We start from the raw sequence: 24,459 nt of genomic DNA, 5'->3' as shown, positions 1-24,459 counted from the left end.
CCGATTAAAGCATTATATGCTGACCCTACGTCGATGACTATGAAGTATACACTCAGAGTTTTTGATTTTTTCCCTTTTTCCAAAAGTGGTGTGGAGGGGCAAAAATCCCAGTGGCTTTATTGGCGTGTCGCCTAATCCGTATAAGGTGTCGGGGTAAGCTCTTAATTCTTTCTCCTCTAACCCTAGTTTGTCAAAAGCGGGCTTAAAAAGGATGTCCGCTGAGCTTCCTTGGTCTACTAGGGTTCTGTGGAGATGGGCATTTGCTAGGATCATAGTTATTACCACTGGATCATCGTGTCCAGGGATTATTCCTTGCCCATCTTCTTTTGTGAATGAAATGGTAGGGAGGTCGGATGATTCTCCTCCGACCTGGTAGACTATCTTGAGATGCCTTTTACGAGAGGATTTGGTGAGTCCCCCTCCCGCGAACCCTCCTGAGATCATATGGATATGTCTCTCCGGAGTCTGCGGTGGTGGGTCTCTTCTATCCATATCGTATCGCTTTCTCTTCCCATGACTGTCCGACCTTTCTATGAGATATCTGTCAAGCCGACCTTCTCTAGCCAGCTTTTCTATCACATTTTTAAAGTCGTAACAGTCATTTGTGGAGTGACCATATATTTTATGGTACTTGCAGTAGTCGCTGCAGCTCCTCCCTTTTTTGTTTTTAATGGGTCTGGGAGGTGGCAGCCTTTCGATATTGCAAATTTCTCTGTATACATCCATTATAGAAACCTTTAGAGGAGTATAAGAGTGATATTTCCTTGGTCTATCGAGGCCGAGTTCTTCCTTTTTCCTGGGCTCCCTCTCCCTCTCTTTTGTTGAGGGAAGGTGTCCAGGTCGCTAACTTGGATCTCTCAGCTTAGCATTCTCCTCCATGTTGATGTACCTTTCAGCTCTTTTCTGTACATCACTTAAAGAGATGGGGTGTCTTTTGGATATGGACTGTGAGAAGGGACCTTCTCTAAACCCATTGACTAACCCCATTATGACTGCCTCGGTGGGCAGGTCTTGGATCTCTAAACATGCTTTGTTGAACCTTTCCATATAGGCTCGTAAGGATTCTCCGACCTCCTGTTTTATTCCCAGGAGGCTTGGCGCATGTTTCACTTTGTCATTCTGGATAGAGAACCTCATCAAAAACTTCCTTGAGAGGTCTTCAAAACTGGTGACCGACCTCTGAGGGAGGCTGTCAAACCACTTCATCGCTGCTTTCGATAGGGTAGTCGGGAAAGCTTTGCATCGCGTAGCGTCGGAAGCATCAGCCAGGTACATCCGACTTTTGAAATTGTTTAAGTGATGCTTTGGGTCCGTGGTTCCGTCATAGAGGTCCATATCAGGACTTTTGAAGTTCCTCGGAACTTTTGCCCTCATGATGTCCTCGCTGAAAGGATCCTCCCCTCCTATGGGCGGCTCTTCTCGTTCGTCGCAGGAGTTCCGGCCTTTGAGGGAGGATTCCAACTTCAAGAGTTTCCTTTCTAACTCTTTTCGTCGTTCCATCTCCTCTTTTAGGTTCTTCTCAGTCTCCCTTTGTCGCTCTCGTTCCTGTTCTAATTGTTCCAAGCGACTTTGGTGGACGTGGACTAATCCCATGAGTTCAGTTGCGTGGGATGGTCCCTCTTTCTCCGAGTCGCGCCCTTCTGAAAAATTCGCCTTCGGATTTTTGACTCCGGAGGTGCCTTCTCTGTGCTGATCGTTGGTTTCCTGGTGAAGGGTCAAGTCTGCGTCATTGTTTCCGGTGTCCAGATTCTCTTGTTCAGAATCTGATTCCACATGACCCTCTTCGGGGGATCTGTCCGCCATCACTGGTTGATCTCTCGGGTCCCCGGCAACGGCGCCAATGTTCCGGGGCTTACCTAGAACCGGACGGTGGTTGGGCTTGTTTGTGAGGCCCAAGCATTGGAGGAGTGTGGTCCATGACTTGGTTTACGTCTGGGAGCCGCCTCCGAGTTGTGTATGTGAAAGAATGGGAGGTGGTACCTGCAAAGACACTCCAATGCCTAAGTCAGCATGGGGTTAAGCAAGTTTTGAGAGTATTGGGATTTAGAGATACCTGAGGAATGTCAGTGTACTTATAGTGAAAGTGGGGAGTAGTGCCACTTTTTTAGGATGTTAACCGTCCCTTTATCTTGGGGAGGTTAAGATATGGATACTGGAAGTGGTTAGAGAGATTTTAGGGACAGTTACCCATCTGAATGAGTGCTTATCTGCCAGCTAACCCTCGTTTCCGACTTCTTTAGAACAGGTCGTGGTGAGTGCCGACTTCGTAAGACGAAGATTGGTGCCGGGTAAAGCTCAATCCATGGAATTAGGCCTTTTATTTGGACCTGGGCCTTTACTATTGGGACAGGGTATGAACGAGTACTTTACTCTTATTTTTAACATGTATTCTTAAAATAAATTTCGAAATAATATATATTATTAATTATTAAAATAATATTTTAAATATTTTATATAATTAAAAAAATATTAGAAATAATTTAAAAATTAATTTATATTTTAATATCAATAACATATTAAAATATTATCATAATTTATCCAAAAAATATTTTATCTTTTATATATATCGGGTCCCATGTCTTTTAAGAATTTTAAATTCGTGTATACGTATCGTATTCCGTGCCGATGCATCATAAGATGGATTAAGCTTAACTAGAACTTCATCCAGTAGTTGTGAAAGCCTTATAAGATATTGAAGTGTGCATAATAAATGAAATAAGTGCAAGCTAAGAACTGAAAGGCCAAAACAGCAAGCAGCTGTTGAAACAAACTAGGCCGTGATAGAGTAACCATGAATTTAAGAATTAAAAAGTATCTTCCACATCCAATCAGAGCTTCATATAAATCTTGAAAAGGCCATATATCAAAAAGTGCATAACCCATTGGTGAAAATAGGCCTCAGTTCACCAGAGAAGAAAAAAATAAAAACACAATCAAATATCTGGTGATTTAGAATTATACTCTCACTTTTGCTGCAATGTTGACCACACTTTCGGGCAATAGTCGAACAAAAACGGAACCCTATATCAGACAAAGCCATCATTTAGGAACAGGATCTCTTTAAACCTTCATATTCTACAAGGTGTACCTATTTTACAGAAGATAACTCCGACTGCTCACATTGCCAAACATCATCATGCCGGACACAATCAGCATATGGTGCCAGTTGACCTTCGGCTGGATCCAGCCAAGAGATCAATCTCATTTGTTGTTAGAGCTGTTATAGACATCTTCCGATAATCAAAAGAAAATCAAAATCTTGATATAACCTGAAAATCGAAATTCACATATTTTAAGTTCAAAGGCCGAAGAGCGTATAAAATAAAACAAAGGGGAGAATAGGATTAACTCAGATTCACAATCTTGCCTTGTTTATTAGTGGCTTTGCATGTTCTTCCCATTCTGTAGCCCACCTTGTCGAAGAACTGGTTTCTAGTGCACCATTTTTGAGAATCTTCAGAGCATCACATTCATCAGGAAATCCCTTGAAAAGCATCTGAAAATATACAGCAAGAGAACAAATTAACATGGTACAAGTTTAGACTGGCAAATAAACCAATTTAATAAACATAATCCACATTTCAAGTACAAAATGGCCACAGGTATCACTAAGATACAAAATCTCAAAGCAAATGAAGTTAAGGATTACATTTTAGAGTCTCTAATATATCTTACTTGGCAAGCAGCTCTCTATGTTGGTAGGTGTAGGTAATAATGACCCACTAGAAGTGCCTTGTGGCCAAGGTCAAGCTGAAAATAAATTAAACTTTACAGAAACAAATTCCGAAACGGGTGTATTCAGATGACCGCATAACCTAGATGCAATTTCTCTTTTTCTTATTATTTTTTCTTTATTACAATATATATTTAACAAACTAATCCACTCAATATTTGTGCATCATGTTAAGGAAGATTGTGTATAATCTAGCAAATATTGCATATGAAAGCATTAAACTCACCACAAGTTCATCAGCCAGCTCTGAGGATGAAGAGAAGAGAATACCATTTTTGTCAACTCTAACCAATTCTTTAATACTTCAACAACGAAAAAAGACCAATAAATAAATGAAAAGGCATATCGTCTGAAAATAAAAAATACAAGTGGTTCCCAAAGGAAGTACATAGCTCACCAAGAGTACGAAACAGCACAAACAGGCAGTCCGCAGCCAAACATATCGACAACCTGGTACATTAAATGATGAAAAATGGAGAAAATAATAGAAAACAAATAAAATTTCAGTCAACAGTTGTTTGAAACTTACATTAAAAAACAAACCATAATATTCAAAAGTAAAAAGCGACACTCAATTCGAAGTTCTTTTTAACATATAACAAGATAATTTTCAAGTTTTCTAATATAAACATCATGCCTTACAATTAATGCCTAAGAAGCTAATGAGTGCTCTGTGGCCAAACATTTGAAAAGACAGATTATAAAGTGGGGACTGGGGAGTTATCTAAATAAGAAAAAAATGGCAACACTCCATCTGTGTTACTATCACATATTGCCAAATGACTATGATTACCTTCATGGGAAGGTCTAATCCTGATGATGAAGTATGCAGACAAACTCCAAGGTCAGCCGACCCTAAATTACATGAAGATGTTAAGATCAAATAATGAACCACAATGTAGAGCAACTTTTAAAGCCATGCAATACACAAAATACCTAGCAACAATGGGTAATCTTCAGCAGAGAGCCACATGGTACGAAATGCCACACGTTTAAGTTTTAATCTCTTTATTTTTGCTTCGTACTTTTCTTTTTCAGGACCTTTACCTTTAGCAATAAAGATCCCATGTTAAGAAGTTTCATTTGATATCCAATACTTGAATGGGAAAGAACACAAATTTTATACCAGTAATGATAAATAACAATCTGGGATATAAACATTGTTTTCCATCAGATATTTCTTTCCAGACGACATCCTCATCTAGCGAATCATCTTCACCTAATATAGCAGCAACACGTCTGTCATACATCACAGCAGCTTCCAAAAGAATTCCAAAATCTTCATCAGGAGTCCTGAAAGTGTCACAGTTAACAGAAACAAATCACTCAGACCTGGTAAAGTAACCCACTGAAATAAATGGAGCAGCCTTTCTATAATAAAGAGGTAAATAAGGAAAATTTGAATAGGCAAACCAACCATTTTAAATTAATGCATTCAATTAATGATAGAATAAACTTACCAGCTCGTGCTGCTTACAACAAGTGCTGGACGGTTACGCTTCAAATATATGTCTGGACCAACCTCATTTGTAAACAAGGTCTCATTTTGGCCATGGCTTCCAATCAAAGAAGTTCCTTTAAGAAGAAGGTAGATTAACAAACAATTCACAAAGATTGACAGTATTATATCTCAAGATTGTAAAACCTTTCTTACCATTGCTAACACAATCTCTAAAACCAAGAGGCTGACAGAGTTCCTTATTTAATCTACAAAACAACTATTAATTATCCGCATTATACATGAGGATCATTCAGTTCTTATTGAATAATTACAGGTTTAATTATTATAGAGGATCCTATTGTTTCACTTAATTCTTTTTATTAGCTTGATATAATTTGAAAGTGTGAAATCCAGTCCTATGCTGTATAAAAAAAATCAATCTGGTCCATACAATTCAAACATTTTCTCAATCAAGTCCCTATAGTATATACATTCTTCAATTAGGTCCCTCTATTTTAAAATTTTATGATTATGTCCTTATACAGTTATACTATAAATATTAATTTCAAGAAAAATAGCAATTTATCATTTAAGATAGGGGCTTGATCACAAAATTTTTAAATTGGAGGAACTAAATTGGAAATTGTTTGTACATATAGGGACTTGATTAGAAATGTTTAAACTATAGGAACCTATTGAAAATTTGTGTAGAATATAAGGACCTGATTATAAATTTTTAAACTATAAAAACATAATTGAAAATTGAGTGAAACTACAAGATTCTCCAGAGTGATTTAACCATAATAACAAGCAGAGCTACTCGTAACAAGACAACAAACTCACCTTATGCCTCTCCTCTAGTGAAGCAGGATGAAAGAAGTCAGGTGGCTGATCATACAATACTGTAGCACTGTAAAGTTAAGAAATATGCATAAGATTGGTTTACTGTTCAAGGACAATTTAATGTCAAACAATTTCATTGAACTTTGAGCTGACCCTCTTACTTAATTCCCCAATTTTGAGCCAATTCATGCTGCATTGCTCTTGTTACACACAGAGAAGCATCTGCCATTTTCCCATAATGCTTTTCAAACCTAAATTAAGCCAAGAAAAATAACATTAGCAAAAACCATGTGAAAGCAAAATCATTATAGATCAAAAAGAAAATTACTCATCAGCTAATGTGTAATAAAAAAACGCTAAAATGTTACCATTTATATAAAGAAACAAAATGACTATTTCTTCCAAGGGACAGACCAAGTAGTGTGTATCCAAAATTATGCCAATCTACGACAAAAGATGAATTCCTCAACCAACTAGCCCATTTTACTGCCACTAGTGTTGGAACTGAAGGAGGATTCTGTACAAAGAAAGGAAGCAGATAAAAATGTAAAAATAAACTACAAAGCAGTCTTGCTCCAGCAATGGTTGTTTCACTTGAATGTCATTGAATTCATTATGTAATTAACCTAACCAGAAACCAGATAATAAATTATTACCCTTCCGAACATAGTACCTATGATCAACTATGAAAGATACCCAAGCTAGACACCATTATCATATCAATTCTTTCTAGAAGCATAAGCTTATCTAACAAATTTCTTCTGCAGAAATAATTTTCATTATGAGTAAGAAGACAAGTAGCTCCCCAAGAGATTTGCGATGGACTTATAGGTCCCTAAAGAAAATAATGTACTAAGTTCTTGAGAAATTTGAGAAAAGAATGAATCGTGTCCAACATTGCAAATTTTCAGGGACCTATAACTCCAGTATTTCAATTCTTCATGGATTTATTTTTCATTTTTCTCAGGGACCTATAAGTCCATCACTGAGTTTTCTCAGGACTTACTTGGTACTTTATTTTCCTTAAAAACTTGTAAGTCCCTTGCGAAATTTCTCAGGACCTATTTGTCCTGGCATCTGGTTTGCTTCTCAAAACGTGGCAACAGAGCCGAAGGAAACAACCATCCATTATTTCAGGTATAAAAAATACTATTTTGCAAGTATCATTGGATCTATTGAGCAAAGCATAAAAATGCTTAATTTCAATAACAATGGACCTAAAGGAAGAAAGTAAACTAACCTGGACAATAAAAATATCAGGAGAAGGTACTTTTATACAAAGGAACCAAAGGAGCGTGAAAAATTGAACCAATGGCTTCAATAAAAGTATAAGTATCCTTGGTAAACTTTGGCGGGCCGTTGGCCACTGCTTCTGAAAATTTGAGAATGTTCCAACGCTACATCAGTTTTGAGTAAAATATGGAGATAAAGCTGAAAAGATTTGTCAACTCACATACCATTATGTAAAGATGGATAGATGGATTAGCAAGAAGTGCACCATGTGGCTCTGAACCTGTCAGAAAATAGAAATGATTAGATAAGAAAAATTTACACTTACAGTACATGAAAAGTGGTAATTAATTCCATGAACTGTAATAATAGAACCTATTCCTCATAAAAAATATGAAATTGAAAAATCTACCTCCATATGCAACAATGTCCACCTCCAACAAAGCCTGCAATGCATTAGAAGGAACTCATAGATCACTATTAAATTGCGTTGAACTACAAAATGCTTATACCTATGACTGTAAAAGCATGGGACATCAAAGTTGGACAAACCAAAGAAATAACATTGAAATCAAGATGGTGTCAGTAAAAGAAAAACAGCAGACACATGAAACTGAAATGGCCGAAAGGAAATATATTAAATATATGTTTTAAGCTGAAATACTTTTGTTTAAAATGTATTGATAAAATATTATCCTAGGTTCTTTTGGATCTATCCCTATGTAGAGTCCTAGATTGATCACACAATAATACGTTTAAGCTTCACACTGCCACTGCATTAAATCTAACATGCTTGAAAAAGAAAACGAAATTCAAATTTCCCTCCTACTTTGCTTCGGATATTTACTATATATTTAGACCCTTCCTATAGCAGACCCTCACTTCATATTAACTCCTACCAGTTGCCTCTAAACCACTTCATTTTCAGAACCACTGCATTTTCCTTCCCTGTTCCTTTTTCCTCTCAAAAATGGCCGAGAAAATCAATTTCCTAGGAGTCAATGCAAAGAAGCTAGATTGGTCTTTCAAGGTGTGGGAAGTGAAGGTTTGAGAGGTGCCTATGAAGGAGAAGTGAACAATAGTGGAATCAACACAATCCTACAATAGAGATGATCCTTCATGATTCCCAGGTATGTTTTGAGAGGTTTCTGAGTCTAAATTATCTCTAGCAATTAAATTATGCAATGTCAAGAACCAAGACAATGTTCTGTATGCAATGTAGCTATCGAAATGTATCATTTATGTATAAATGCAAGGCCATAGAATACATGAGTCAATCCGATAAAAACCGATTGACTAAGCAATTGAATTACTCCTAAGTTACCTATCCCTTTCTACATCAATATACCTTAATAGCTTATCAAATGTGACCCAGTCAATATCTAATCACACAAGGCAACTGCTGTGTACACAAACTCTACTTATTGCTTAGTATAAATTAATTGCTTTAAAGGACAAAGGATTCATTTACACACCATAATTTATCTAATCACAGAAACAACATCATGGACTCCAAGGTCTGAGCATCAGCTAAGTCTTGGAAATATAGTACAAGAACAGCTAACAACTTAGCAGACCTTAAAAAACATGGAACCCTGTTAAGAAATGCTAACCTGAGCAACTCCAGATTAATACCCAAAATCATGCTCATAAAATTAGATTACCAACTGCATAATATGAAGAATCTAACCACCAAATAACTGGCAGTCATATTGAACACAAATGTTGGTACAATCTCAAATATATAACACAACAATTAAACAGCATGGTTGATTCTCAGACCAATTTATAACACTTTTGCAATCTAAACTTTGAAAAAACAACTTAAAGAGCAGTTCTTTTGCGGTGATGATTCAGGTTCTGGTGAATCGTTCAGTACAAAAATTGGTAACAATATTACGGAAATTAAATAAAATTGGAGTGAAGTATGACACCAAATCATAAAATTGGATGGATAAAATAGAAAAATAGACAGAGAAGGGAAGGGAAAAACTTGATTGGCGAGCGAAAGAGCATGGTATTGCATTCTTGGGCTGCGTCCAATGTCACCTAAAACCACCACACATGCCCTCCCTCTTCTTCCGCCTTCTTTCTCTTTGCTTCTCCCTTCAATTTTCATATCCCAAAGTTAAAATCAAAATTCAATTAAAAAAAAAATAAGAAACAAAGGGCCAATTCAGAACAAATTCACATAAAAATCTATTTTCCCAAGGAAAATTGAAGATGAGATGAAAGAAAAATTTCACCTGCCATTGCTCCCTTCACTATGCGGAAAAAGAAAAAATAAATCAAAATTTCACAATTGGTACTTTGATTAGGAGTCCACTGGAAGAATCGAAGACGAAGAAGCACCTCACAAGCAACTGAGCAAGGTTGTCAGAAACTAGTGCCTATACAGGCAGAGAAGGTTAGTACAGGAACAGAAAAAATGTAAAAACGCATCACGAAACATAAGTGCCTACAAAAAATCTTATTACTGCAAGTAACGTAGAAACGTAGGCTCAAATAGATATACATGCTGTACTATATAATGGCAAACAGGAAAAAGATAATAACACAGAGAAAATAAGTACAAATACCATAATTATATTACGTCATAGTAGCTCAAGATGCATAACAATTTATAGCTTATTAACGATTTATACCTAAACAAATAATCCATCATATAATAATTTGAAGTTGGAACTAATTATAATAAAAAAGTTGAGTCAAAAGTAGTAACAAATTTATGGATTATTAACAATCTTGCCATCACCTTCATTTCCAGCAACACCTCCTCCAAGTGAAGACATTTTACTCCTCAAAATACTTGTTAACAATCCATTAATCGCATAAACATAACTAAAAAATTAGAACAATACAACAACAAATCCACAATTAAAATAAAAAGCTATTAAAAATCAGTAAATCATAGTTATTTTTACTAATATTATATATAGTGTAAAGGACTAAGGGTACATGATTACAGGGGTAAAAAACAAACCTGAGGCTGAAAGCACAGCAGAGGTGTGGCCGTGGAGAGCTTCAGACAGAGGTGAAGGGAGAACAGCGACCAGACCAGTGGCGGACAGTAGTGCCCAGCGACAGGCGACCACTGAGAGACTGTGACCAGGGAGAGACCGCCACCGGAAAACAGTGAGAAAGGCAGAGGCACAGAGAGCAGAGTGTGCGAGTACGACTGCGTTGTACCTCACTGCTGCTACTGCTAGGGTTCAAATGAAATTGGGCGTGTGTGAGATTAATCAGCAGGACCATCCGAATTTTTTATGGTCTCCTAACATTTTTCTTTGAAGAAATTGTTACTCTTTTTTTTTTTTTGAGAAAAAAACCCTAAAGTTCTTTCGATCTCCAAAGACATGAGACCACAATAATAAAAAAAAAAATTAGCATTTTCGATCTTTTATTTTTATTTGTATGAGGCTGATTCTTTCGTTTATATTTTGAGATCTACGACACATACAAATTTTTTTAGTATACAAGTTCATGTAAATTAGTCCAAATCCAACAAAAATGACTTTCAATTTAAATTGCGTATAAACACGCACTTCCCTAATTCTTGACTAACTCAAACGATTTATTTCACTCAATCAAAACTGCAACGCTCAAAATTCAAATAAAGATCAAAATCTCTCAAAAATCTCTAAAAATCATTGCGAAAAGTGAAGAAAGTTGCGAAGCTGGATTCGAAAAGAATTGTAACTCCTCTGATGGGGTAAGGAGCAACAGATATGGCTTTGGTGTATTGGGAACCGAAGTCCTGCAGTCACTATTTATATTTGGACGTGACGCCCATTAAATCCTAAATCCCACATAAAATAGTATATTTGGTTTTATTCTCTTTTAATTCCAAAGCAAAAGTAATCATGACTTATTTAATTTAGCATTTATGATAATAAATGAGATCACTGTTATATAAATCATTTATTATAAAATAGCTTAAATTAATAATTTTCTAACAATATCTCACTTGGGCTATACATGCATACTTTACTGACATAATTGCATCTTATAAACTTTATATGCACATCTAAATGCTATTTCCTTGATTACTTTAATAATCTAGTCTGTCTCATATATCAGTTATGCCCGACCCTTTTTCATTCTCATAAAACAAAACTTCAGCACTAGTATTGGTTTTTTGTAGTTTTCGTATTTGAAGGCAGAATAGAGATATTGTTGTTGTTCTTTTTTCGAAAAAAAAAACTAAGAGTCTAATTTCAGTAGAAAATAGAATTCTGAATTGTAATAACCGTAGCTTTTATCACAGTTGTATTGTGACTGAACCACGATAATCACCATACTAATTGACGTTAGGATTTTTGCTAGTAAAAAATTTATAAAAATATTCGCGTTGTAGATATAGCTTCTAAACTAACAGAAATCCCTTCGTGCAAACATTTTGGTTGTCACAAGTAACAAACCCTTTAAAATTGATAACCGAGTATTTAAACATCGGGTCGTCTTCTCAAGGAATTGCAGGGAGGTATATTCTTATTATTGGTTATGAAAAAGTGTGTTTTGGGGTTTTGGAGTTTGGACAATGGGCACAAGCATATTTAAATGACAAGTAAAATAAATTAACAATAGTAAAATCTCTTGGCAAGGTGTGAAGAACTGGAAGTCCTATCCTAGTTATCCTTATCAATTATGATGAGAATTGGATTTTTCTCCCACTTTGTTAACCTCTAACTATGAAGGTAAGTTAAGTGAACGAATTAATTCGAATCCTCAAGTTCCAGTCTTTCCTTGGGAAAAGTTGGAGTTATTGGATCTCGAATTAATTCTTGAAGAATTCAAATTTTCAGTCAACAATGAGTTTGATAACTCAAGAGTTACCAATTAATCAACAAAGCTAAAAGGAAATAAAATCTACTTGAATGAAAATAATTTGGATAGACACCAAGCATCAGTGACATATAAGTCTGAAATATCTCAACTGTATTAATAAAATAAAATCAATCCAAATATGAAACATTGAAAATAAATAAATACAAAGAGAATTGAACCTGGGATTGAGAGTCACTCCTAAAACTAAGAGAAGTCCTAAATCATAAGCCTAAGAGAGAGGAGAGAACCTCTCTCACTAAAAACTACATCTAAAACTATGAAAATTGAATTATGAGAGCCTGATTATGAATAGATGCATTCCCCCACTTTATAGCCTTTAATCTGTGTTCTCTGGGCCGAAAACTGGGTCAGAAACAGCCCAGAAGTCACTTCCAACGCTTTCTGGTCCGTACAGGTCGCGGCCAAGTGACGCGGAGGCGTCGCCCACGCGGCCGCACGGATTGAAGTTCGCAGATGCGACGTGTCCGCGTGGATCACGCGTTCACGTCGCCTAGCGTCAGAGCAACTATAGCATATTATATATCAAATCGAAGCCCCGGACGTTAGCTTTTCATCACAATTGGAACCGTGTCGTTTGGACCTTTGTAGCTAAATTTATAGCCGTTTGAGTGCGAAGAGGTCAGGCTGGACAGTTTAACAGTTTCTCCAACTTATTGTATTCTGGACAGCTTAACAGTTTCTCCAACTTATTGTATTCCTTCCACTTTTGCATGCTTCCTTTCCATCCTCTAAGCCATTCCTACCCTATAATATCTGAAAACACTTAACACACATATCAAGGCATCTAATGGTAATAAGAGAGGATTAATAATAAGCAAATATAAGATCAAAGAAGCATGTTTTCAATCATAGCACAAAATCAGGAAGGAAAATGTAAAACATGTGATTAGTATGAATAAATGGGTAAAGAGTTGATAAAAACCACTCAATTGAGCACAAGATGAACCATGAAATAGTGGTTTAATCACTAATATACTTAACAACATTGATTAAATTTGGAAGAGTAATATGGAAATTACATGCCAAATGATCTCGTGCATGTCTATTTTCAGCTGGTCCAACTTTAAAACTTTATTGAGATCAAACACAAAACAAGTATTGCAAAATGAATATTGCACATAACATGAAATGAATTATCAACTTAATTCTCCAGAAAGATAATTCAATATCTATGATAAGAATATAGCATATAAACTCCCACTAAATCAAAGTATCACATACATTGACACCTATCCGATCAGTGTGCTCATGAAAGACTTTAGGGGGTTAATCTCTTGGATAAAGGGTTTTATATGTTCCATAAAAGTATGTTTTTCTTGAACTTTCTCCTTGACATAAAGAACTTGATGTCTATATGTTTTGATTTTTCAAGCTCTTATTGTTGTTGGAGTATAGTATTGCTTAGGGGTGTTCGCGGTGCGGTTAGGTTCGGTTATATAAGAAAAAGCCATTCGATCCGATTGTTTATTAAAATTGTGGTTTGGTTTGGTTTGATTTTTTGTCAAGACTATCCAAACCAAATCAAACTAATTAAAATTGGTTTGGTTAATTTGGTTCGGTTTGTTCGATTTTTTTATTAATTCAAACAATAACAATGAACAATATGAGCACATAGCTCATCATAATGATACAAAATTAAAAAAAAAAAAGAAGAAAGAATCATATAAAACATATAAAGAAAACTTTAGGATCAGGAGTAGATGCAACTTAAAAATGATTCAATCAATCAATTTGTTGGTGATCTTATATTTACATATTTGTTTTGAGGAGCATTACAATATTACATATCCACCAGTTTCACCTTCAATTTCACCAATGTTATCCCTCAAGAAACTGCAAAAATATCCCAGATACAACATTAAATATCAACACTAACAGTGAATCAAAACCAAAAATAGAATAACAATAAATCATTGAATCAATAACAAGTTAAAAGCAAAAAATAGCAGCAACCATCAGACTAATAACGCAAGAAGACTTGTAATGTTCATTGTACCCTTTGCATCATATTTGAAGGTTTCAAAAATAGATTTAGAATTATGTGAACTTTTTTCAATAACAGTAGCTATTTATTATCAACCTCATTACACCACCAGTTCATCGAAACCACACAAATACCACCAAAATCACGAGTTAAACACCAAATTGGTCCCTGAGATTCACAAAATGCACCGATTTAGTCCCTGAGTTCCCAATTGCACAAATTTAGTCCTCCAGATTGAAAAAAATGCATCAAGTTGGTTCCCCGCATATTTTTCGGCCAAATTCCTTACCGCCGGGAGTGACGTGGCGAATGAGTGCCACGCTAGAGTGTCCAACGGTTGGATGATGTGGCAAATGAAACTTGATGCACCAATGTTGTCCCTGATTCCTTTTTTAAACCCTAACTCCGAATTGGCACAGCACATCTTCGTCTTCTTCTCTTCTTCGTCTTCTTCTTCTTCCTCTTCTTATTCTTCTTCTTCTTCTTCTTCTTCTTCCTTGTTCATTCTCGTACCCATTGCTTTGCTGGTTGGAGGATGGTTGGACGTGCAGATGAAGGAGAGGGAAGTTCTTTGCGATCATGCACAAGGAGGCCAAGTCAGAGTAGAGGCACGCGAGTACCAGAGCGGTGTGGGTGTGGGAAACGTCCTGTGCTCCGATGGTCTGGAACGGAAACCCACCCAAATAAGCCCTTCTTTGGATGCCCGAATTACAACGTGAGTGTTTCATGAAGATTTGTTGCTGACTAATTTGATGGTAACAGTTAAATTTCATGTTCACAGAGTAGTGGAAGAAAATGGTGTGGCTTCTTTCGATGGGCAGACATTGGAGAAGATGATAAAGGAAATTTGGAAGACACTACTGCATACAACAATGAAGAAGTGAGCGTTAGTCTTGCTTTGAGGATTGGCAATTTGGAGGCTGAGTTAAGGATCCAGAAATATATGATACAAATGTTAGGATTGTTGTTTTTTTCTATGTTAGTTGTTGTTTTAGGTGTGATGTTAAAAATGTAAGAACTTGTTTCACCTGTGATGAGAAAAGTGTAAGAACTGTGTTTGGAAGCATCTGTTAATGAATGTATGGGAAATGTTTAATTTATTGGTGTGTTATTTGTAGATAGATTTTACAAAAATAGAAACCAAACTGAATGAACATAAGATGTAAATTGATAATAGTAGCTTTGTAGATTATAAACAAGACATTGTCAATGTAACATAGTTGCAGTTGTCCACATAAGGATAAACAGACTGAAACAGCTACCTTCAAGCATAAACTCTGTTAAATTATCTACTACCAGAAAATCAAAATAAACCATACAGTCTACATAAGAGCCATTCCCTAAGAGAGGTAACAAAAAATCCAAAATATCAACCAATGCCCAAATCCCATATATATTGTTAAAGCAGCTGCTACAACATCCCAATCAAGGGTTTTTCTTCCTTGGTGCCTTGAACTGAGGTGTTGGAACCATCTTCATGAACCTTTCCAACCTTGAAGCTGTGGCTGCAGTTGCTCCTTGCATGGGATCGACAGAAGAAGTTACTGGTTGTGGTGTGGTCTTCCGTTTAGTTGGTAACTTAGGTGGCCTTATTGCTGGTGGTGGTGGTGCCTGCTTGAAGTGTAATAAGTTAAATGAGTTACTATGAAAAGGGGAGTTAAATATAGGATTATGAACAACAAATCATTTGGGACATTTTATACCTCATCTTGTGTTCCACCATAGCTTGGTTGGGATAATTCAACCTCTTCAGCTTGCGGTCCAGACACTGGGGGTGGAATGTCAGCTGCCGATGTTGCCGGATTGGTACTGTTGGTTGCTTCAGGTGCAGGTGTACTCCCAGTAGCAGTAGCTTTGTCCTTTGAAGCTGCCACAGCTGCTGCTGCAGCCGCAAGAGCAGCAGCAAGCTCATCAGCTCTCTTCTGTTTGCATCCCCTCTTGGTGTGGCCCTTTACACCACAATATGTGCATGTGAATGGCTTGAGCTGTCTCTTTAGGGTAACAGTCTGCTTAGCTTTCTTGTTTACACTAGGACCCTCATCAGCGTCCTTTCTTCTTTTGGTTGTGAGCTTTCCTGGTTTCCGTTTGATGTTAGGAGCCTGGGGCTTACTATATGCTGATTTTTCCCACATGGATTGACCTGGAAGAGGATTGATATAATGTTCGTAGGTCTTCGTGTATGAATCCATTGTGACCAAGGGGTGGCAGAAATCCTCTGGTCTCTTGTTCACCCGTGCAAGAGCAGCACAGGTGTGGACACAGGGAATGCCTACAGCACACCAAACAGAACATGTTAGCTAACAGTTTAGGTAAAAATTACACTAAAATGAATCTAATGATAATGCAAATGAAGATAAATAGAAAGAAACAGAATTAGATGTAAATGTAACAAAAATTACCTGTTAACATCCAGAATTGGCAGGTGCAAAGTCTTTTGCCTAGATCGACAACCATGTTTGTTGGTTGTCCATAGACCTCAAACTTCTCATAGGCTTCATCCCCAGTCCATATAGGTACCCAGTTCTTTGACTCTTTCCTTACCTTTTCTAACCGGCTCTGAATAACTGGAGGAAGTTTTCCGATGTGATTGTTCAACTTTATCTTGTTCTTTGCAATGGACCTCATAACGAACATCCTTACCTCTTCAAGCAGGGTGATGATTGGCTTGCTCCTAGCCTCTTTGATCCTTGCATTGAATACCTCACATGTGTTATTGCATATATTATCCAGCTTTGGCCTGTGGCTAAATTGAGATTTCGTCCATGAATGCCTAGGCCACTTGTTAAGGTATGTCCATGCTTCTTCACTGACTCTTTTGATCTTGTCCATGTTGCCAATAAAATCTTGAAAGGTGGTTGACCTTGCAGCATCCCAAATGAGTCTCCGCAGCTCAAGATCCTTCCACTGTTTGTTAAAGTTACGCCACAGGTGCCATACACAGAAACGATGGTGGACCTGTGGCATGACCTCTTCCACAGCTGAAATCAACCCCTGCAATTGATGGAAAGATATAGCAGAAACCAAGTAATAACCAATACCCAATCAGCCTAACTAATCAATAACCAACCACCCTAAGTCATCAATAACCAATCACCCTAAATAATCAATAACCAATCAACTTAAATAATCAATAACCAATCACCCTAAATAATCAATAACCAATCATCCTAACCAAGCAAACCATCCTAACAAATCAAACTACTTAGTTAATCAAATACCCTGAATATTCACACATACTACAAGTGATTCCAGCAACTTGCAATTATCAATACCAAATAAAACATAGAATCAAAATATTGCATACAATTAACTAATATACATTTTGCTTCCAATATAAACTGGCTAACCTTCTGCATATCAGAAATGAAACACCACCCGTTAGCCTTATAGTCTCCCAAGTCTTCGTGGAGTAACTCCAAAAACCATTTCCAGTTCTCCTTGTTTTCAATGTTGACTATAGCCCAAGTAACCACATAAATGTGGTGATTTGCATCTTGTGCGACAGCTGATAATATCTGTCCACCAATCTGCGTCTTCAGAAATGCACCGTCGAGGCCGATTAAAGGTCGACAACCAGCTTTAAACCCGTTCTTGCAACCACTCAGGCAGATATACATTTTTTCAAACATTACTTGGCCGTCAGGCAGTGGAGTAACCCCAATCTTTACAGTGGATCCCGGATTGGTCTTTAGGAGCGTTTCAGCATAATCACTTAACAAGGCATACTGTGCCTTTTCATCCCCGTACACAATATTTCTTGCATCAGCCAAGGCTCGGGCTAATGAATTCCTATGCAGTATGAGATCAGACTTAGACCTGAAGTATGTTGCAGCCTCACATTGCTTGAAGTTGGGGTACTTTCTAACCTTCTTGACCAACTTACTTGCCAGCCAAGCTCTGTTTGCAGCCCTATTAGAATTCTCTCTCGGACATGTATGATCGTCATAAAAGGTCTTGATTTGTCAGCAAGTGTCCTCGTGATCCCTTGAGGCATAAACAACCCAGCTGCACTCTTCCACCTGGCACACTGCCCTACACCTCACATTGTCATTCTTTACAAACTTAATCCTTCTACCCTCCTGAATGGTAAACTCTCGCACAGCATCCCTGAATTCTTGTTTAGTGTTAAACTTCATTCCCACTTGCAGTTGCAACTCACCAAATCTCTGTCCCTCCTGGAAGATTGGAAATTCATCCGATTCTCCATCAGATTCCAATTCATCTTCAGAATTAGGAGGAGTCTTCATCTCCTCCGAGTGCCAAGAGTTGGCACCATCAGACTCTGCACCCGGGTCAAGAGCATCATACATAAATCCCCCTCCTGGACTTCCTAAAAAACCAAGGTCCACCTCTACATCAGATAAGTCTGCCACAATTGCATCATCATCTTGCATAATACTGTCTTTATACAACTTTTCCTTTCCCTTGGCCATGGCTGAGGCCTTCTGAACCTTCTTGACCTCTTTCCTAATTAGTTGTTTAAGCAATTCATCATCACTACTAGAGCTGGCCTCCTGGACAGGGACATAAGAGTCATCCTCTGAACTCCCTTCATCACTGCTGGATCTGTTTCCAGTTAAATCCACATGAAAAGTTTGCTTCCCTTTGTTAGCACTCCACTGTCCCCTTGCCTGAGATCTTGTGATTCTTTTAGGTGGGTTAAATTTGGGCTTGGTTTTGGAAGTAATCTTGGGCTTGGGCTTTGGTTGAGTCTTCTTGGGCTTCTGGTTCTGTTTGGGTTTTGGATTCTGATTGACAGTTGGGGTTGTATTGGGCTTTGTAGTGGGTTTTGGGTTGGTTATATGATGGAGTTTGGGGTTCTCATGATCAGCCATGGACTTGGTGTCATCATGCATAGGTTTTCTGATGGGAGTGTTAGCAGGAACTGGGATTGCAGTTGGACTGTTTGGAATGGGGATTGGGGTAGGAGGTTCTGGGTCAGGATCAGCTTTATCATGTGGCATTTAATTTAAGGTTTCCTCAGGGGTGTTCTTCTTGTTTAACTCACCACCAGGCTCCTCTTGTTGAATATAATCCAGACACAGCACATCTTCTTTCCCCTCCAACAGTTCGGGTGTCGAAACTCCATGTTCGAAATAAACATCTACTAGGCCATCATTCATCTGTGCATGGAAGCACATCTCCCTTAATTCATCATCAGTGGTCAGAGCTCTCAATTCAACCTCCAAGCTCCTCTCCGGAACCAGCCACCAACACTCAATTACTTTGTCATATCCCAACTCCTTGAAATAGTTCCTGATGAAGAAGACATCAAGTCTATCCTCATCTAAATCACCTAAGCAAGCTTTATTGTCAGGTGAGTAAACCAACTTTCCATCAGCATTCTTCTTAAACGTTCCACCATGATGGAACATTATATCCAACAACTTCTCCATCTGTATTGGAAAAAAAATATACAACATTTTTACTAAAATATAGAATCCACAATCAACAACAGATCATATGCCAAAATCCCTAACTAACAACTACTTCAGTCACCATGCCATTATAGAAATTTCATATTTTCGGTTTGAAAACAGAGCATTCCGATTACCCCTACCCGCACCACCCAATGCAAAAAACCTATCCACTAACATAGCATCCATGGTTTCCCATCAATCTATACCAAATTTCCAAGTAAAATCCATAATGTACGATACCTTACCACTACGTAGAACAGAAAAATACTATGTAATATTCTGCATGCCTACCTCTGTCACAGGAGATTCCAGGCAGAATCTTTGCTCCTTCCTTCACCGATCTTCAGCCAACGATGAAGAGGTTCCACTGAACTCCAGATTGTTTCACTTCGAAAAGTCACGCCAGGAGTCTAGAATGCCAGGGTTTGATGGTTTCAGTTCGCAGGAGATGAAGAAGACGAAGTGATCTTTGAATATTGGGGGAGGGGGTTTGAAAGTTTTGTAGATGCTGAGTTGAAACGGTGTCGTCTATTAGTGGGTTTAGCGCCAAAACCCAATACGACGTCATTTTCGTTCATCCAGCGTGGCACTCATTCGCCACGTCACTCCCGGCGGTAAGGAATCTGGCCGGAAAATATGCGGGGGACCAACTTGATGCATTTTTTTCAATCTGGAGGACTAAATTTGTGCAATTGGGAACTCAGGGACTAAATCGGTGCATTTTGTGAATCTCAGGGACCACTTTGGTGTTTCCCATTTTTAATTAACAGATTAACATTCAAATTCAAATGAATTAGCAGCAGCAATAATAAGAATAAACAATTAACAGTAACAGTTAACAGTAGCAGCAGCAATAATAATGATTAATTAACAAATTAAAATTAATAACAATTAACAAATTAAAAAACAGGTAATAGTAGCAGTAGCCAACAAAAATTAGAAGAAGAGAAGATAGTAAATCAAGAAGTAAAAAATCAATAGAACAGAGAAAATCAATAAGCGAAAAATAGCAAGAGGTTGGATCAGAAGTAGAAGAACCAACTTGACTAAGGCTCCATTCTTGGTGATTTGCTGATGCAGACAGAGTGGCAGAGTGCAGGGAGGTCGACGGAGAGAGAGGCACTACCAAGACGACGGCGTGTTGTTGCGGCCTTCGTGGAGCTGTGGAGGACGATGGCGTGCAGTTGGGAGAGGACGACGGCGTGCTGTGTGGAGCCGTGCTAGGAAGGACGACGGAGAGAGAAGGTGTTACGAGGAAGGGAGAGGAAGAGAACAGGGCGGCGGGCCGCGAGTCAGGGTTGGTGCTGTCCAGCAGCAGGCCGGCGGCAATGGCGGAGGCGCGGAGCAGTGGGAGGACGAGGAAGGGAGAGGGAGAGCAAAAGGCGTTGAGAGTTGAGAGGATTGGAGGCAAAGAGGCAAGAAGAGTTAGGGTTATGTTGTTGCTCTTGCTGCGGCTGTTAGGTCATTTGGGCCTTTGGGGGTTGGTTTAATTTAGAGTTTTTTAAAAACGGGTTCGGTTCGGTTTGGGTCTTTCTTATCAGAACCAAAAATCGAACCAAACCATAAAAAACTGCCCAATTTTATTTTTTTAGTTTTTTCGGTTTTCGGTTTATTCATTTATCGGTTTTTTTAGTTCGGTTAATCGGTTTTGTTCGGATTGGATCGATTTTGAACACCCCTAGTACTGTTGACTTATTATCACAAAATATCTTAAATGACCTTTCAATGTTATCTGCTACATAAAATTCAGTGATAAAATTTTGCAACCATATGCCATGTTTGGATGCCTCAAAGCAAGCAACGTACTATGCCTCCATTGTTGAAGAAGCTACAAGAGTCTGTTTGTTAGACTTCCATGCAATAGCTCCTCTAACTAACAAGAAAACACAACATGAAGTAGAGCGTCTATTATCTTGACATCCCGCAAAATCAGAATCAGAATACCCAATGATCTCCAATTTTATAATCTCTGATAAGTAAGCATGTAATCTTTTGTTCTCTTCAGATAACGCATTACGTGTTTAATAGCTATCCAATGATCCATTCCAGGATTGGTCAAGTATCTACCCAACATTCCCACTATGAATGATATATCGGGACGTGTGCAAACTTGAGCATACATTAAGCTCCCTAGTGCTGAAGCATAAGATTTGTCATGCATTGCTATCCTCTCAAGATCATTTTTGGGACATCGCTTGAGACTGAATCTGTCTCCTTTAGCTACGAGTGTGTCTATTGGTCTACAACTTTCCATATCATATGTACTTAAAATCATTTCAATATAGTTCTTTTGTGACAATCAAAGAATACATTGAGAGAGATATATTAGTATCTCGATTCCTAATACAAAAGGGGCATCATCAAGATCTTTTATTTCAAATTTGTTCGATAGAAATTTCTTAGTTTCATGCAACAATCCTTTATCGTTACTAGCAAGTAGAATGTCATCAACATATAAGACCAAAAATATGTATTTACTCTCGCTGAACTTATGGTATACACATTCATTTATAATATTTACCTCAAAACCATACGAGATAATGACTTGAAGAAACTTGTAACACCATTGACGGGGGAAGCTTGTTTGAGACCATAGATGAATTTTTTTTAACTTACAAACCATAGATTTTGAATCGCTTGATACAAAATTTTTTGGTTGTACCATATACATTGCTTTATCAATGTCACTATTGAGAAATGTTGTCTTTAGATCCATCTGATGTAGCTCCAAGTCAAAATGAGCTACTAGTGCCATTATGGTTCTAAAAGGGTTTGATGATACTGGAGAGAAAGTATTTTTATAGTCTATGCATTCCTTTTGAGTAAAGCCTTTAGCGACTAGACAAGCTTTATATCTCGCGACATTACCCTTAGAATCCCTTTTGGTTTTAAATATCCATTTAAAGCCAATTGGTTTCACACCTTCAGGTAATTCCATGAGATCCCAAACGTCATTGTCTTTCATAGAGTTTATCTCTTCTTTCAAGGCATCGATCCACTTTTAGAGTTTGAACTTTGCATGGCTTGAAGAAAATTGAGTGGGTCATTTTCTGTCAAACTAATGCCATCCTCATATTCCTGGAGATAGACTACATATTCATCCAAAATTGTACGTCTCCTTTTTCTGTTGGATCTATTTAATGACACTTCTTGAGGTTGTTGAGCTTATTGTATAGGTTAGGGTTGAGGAGGATTCTCATTATTCTCCTGTGCTGTAGCAGTATCTTGAGCAACAATAGTATTCTCATTGTTCTATTTTACTGTAACTGGATCTACAGTAGGATTTTCACTGTACTCTTGTACTATAACTGTATCTTGAACAATAATGGGTATGAAAAACCTACTATTAGTTATAGAATCCTCATCAAAAGTAACATTCCTAATATTTCCTTCTCCCCTAAACTCAACATCCTCAAGAAATCTCACATTTTTCGTTTCAAAAATAGACCTTGATGCAGGATTGTAAAATTTATACCCTTGTAATTGCTCAACATAACCAACAAATTAGCAACTAATTGTTCTTGAATCCAATTTTCTTTCATGCGACCTGTAAGGTTGCACCTCAGCTAGACATCTCCAAATGTATAAATGCTTTATACTGGCCTTTTTCCAGTCCAAAATTCATAAGGGTTTTGTTAACTACTTTGTTAGGCACCCTATTAAGGATGTACACTGTGGTCTTTAAGACTTTTTCCCAGAATGATTCAGGTAAACAAGAATGAATAATCATACTTCTCACCATGTCCTTAAGAGCTCGGTTCCTTCGCTCTGCAATACCATTCATGCTAGGTTTGCCAGGCCTGGTGTATTAGGAATAATACCGCACTCCTCTATAAAAAGCGCAAATGGCCTGGGATATTGCTCACTTGAACCGTTGTATATTTCGTAGTATTCTCCATCACGGTTGGATTTGACAACTTTAATTTTCTTTCCAAGTTGAAGTTCAACTTCAGCTTTGAAAGACTTGAAAACATCCAACGCTTAGGACCTTTCATGAATTAAATATAAATATCCATAACGAGAATAATCATCTATGAACATAATAAAATACTGTTGTCCATTCTAAGAGACAGTAGGGAATGGGCCATATATATCGGTATGTATTAGCTCTAAAATATCTTTAGTTCTCTCGCCATCTAATTTCTTTTCATTTGTCCTTTTCTCCTTTATGCACTCAATGCAGATTTCAAAGTCTGCCAAACTTATGGGTCCAAGAATCCCATCCGACACTAGCTTCTGAATTTCCTTTTTAGAGATATGACCTATGCGTTTGTGCCATAATGATGCCGAATTCTCATTTAGTTTTCGTTTTGTACCTGTTTGCAGCATTTCATTATTATATGAATTCAAATCAATCCCATATAAATTATCCGTCAAATGGCCAAAGCAAATATTATTTGAATTATTAAAAGAGACTGACTTTATTGTTTCTGAACAAATAAAATAACTTGATTTGTCCAAACGAGAAATAGAAACTAAATTCCATCTAACGACGGTACATAAAATATCTCAAACAAATCAAAGTAGAACCCACTCGTGGAACATAATCTAAAGATTCTTATAACAACAACTGCAACTATATTATCGTCAGCCACATAGATATATCTTTTCGCATCACTTGACAATTGGCTCCACAGGCAACCCTGCAAGTAACACTTACATAAATAGTAGCAGCAGTAGAATCTATCCACCAAGGCAATGTGTTAGAAGTTTGAGGCTTTAGATACCATTAACATATCAATTTCTTCATATCAGATCCCTTCAGCTTTTCTACAAATTATAGACTCTGTCCTATTTTATCAATTTTCTTCGGCCCATAGTATGATGCACGATTGCAGGAAAGACAACAGTAATCAACTCCAAATACAAAAAAAGTATATAACAAAAAAGTAAAATTTAGGGCTTTGTAGATCCAATATTTTTATTCTTACATTAGTTTTATTCGTACATTTTAGCATTT

The 24,459-nt window shown here is 37.4% G+C and overlaps 1 protein-coding gene across 7 annotated transcripts; it reads right to left on the bottom strand.

Annotated features, from left to right (window-relative positions):
- Window positions 1-2,734: 2,734 nt before the first annotated feature.
- On the bottom strand, window positions 2,735-10,655 carry LOC112789728 (UDP-glycosyltransferase TURAN). Of its 7 annotated transcripts, none has more exons than XR_011879582.1 (20): window positions 10,231-10,655; window positions 9,494-9,637; window positions 9,241-9,353; window positions 7,660-7,693; window positions 7,475-7,530; window positions 7,258-7,389; window positions 6,386-6,534; window positions 6,179-6,268; window positions 6,018-6,084; window positions 5,388-5,451; window positions 5,194-5,308; window positions 4,860-5,026; window positions 4,670-4,780; window positions 4,527-4,588; window positions 4,131-4,183; window positions 3,960-4,035; window positions 3,676-3,766; window positions 3,368-3,496; window positions 3,121-3,269; window positions 2,735-3,021 (listed from the first exon to the last, which is right to left on the bottom strand). XR_011879582.1 is itself a non-coding variant. In XM_072232500.1 (18 exons), exons 3-18 carry the CDS (start codon window positions 8,723-8,725, stop codon window positions 3,252-3,254), a joined length of 1,326 nt encoding a protein of 441 aa, XP_072088601.1. In that variant the 5' UTR covers window positions 8,726-9,353; window positions 9,494-9,637; window positions 10,231-10,655; the 3' UTR covers window positions 2,735-3,251. The 7 variants fall into 7 exon arrangements, 2 of the variants coding, with proteins under 2 accessions (XP_072088601.1, XP_025687548.1); XR_011879580.1 differs by having other exon boundaries at window positions 3,676-3,750; XR_011879581.1 differs by having other exon boundaries at window positions 2,735-3,269.
- Between the last annotated feature and the right edge of the window lie 13,804 nt (window positions 10,656-24,459).

Source organism: Arachis hypogaea, chromosome 3, assembly GCF_003086295.3.
Source record: "Arachis hypogaea cultivar Tifrunner chromosome 3, arahy.Tifrunner.gnm2.J5K5, whole genome shotgun sequence".
Classification (NCBI taxonomy): Eukaryota; Viridiplantae; Streptophyta; class Magnoliopsida; order Fabales; family Fabaceae; genus Arachis; species Arachis hypogaea.
The sequence above is the reverse complement of the archived record's forward strand: the minus strand, read 5'-3'. Positions and strand labels throughout refer to the sequence as shown.

Coding starts and splice junctions, on each gene's coding strand:
- LOC112789728 (XM_025831763.3), bottom strand. Junction 5,309..5,387: donor TAGAGATTGTGTTAGCAATG/GTAAGAAAGGTT, acceptor TTCTTCTTAAAG/GAACTTCTTTGATTGGAAGC. Junction 3,497..3,959: donor AGCTGGCTGATGAACTTGTG/GTGAGTTTAATG, acceptor GTATATTTTCAG/ATGCTTTTCAAGGGATTTCC.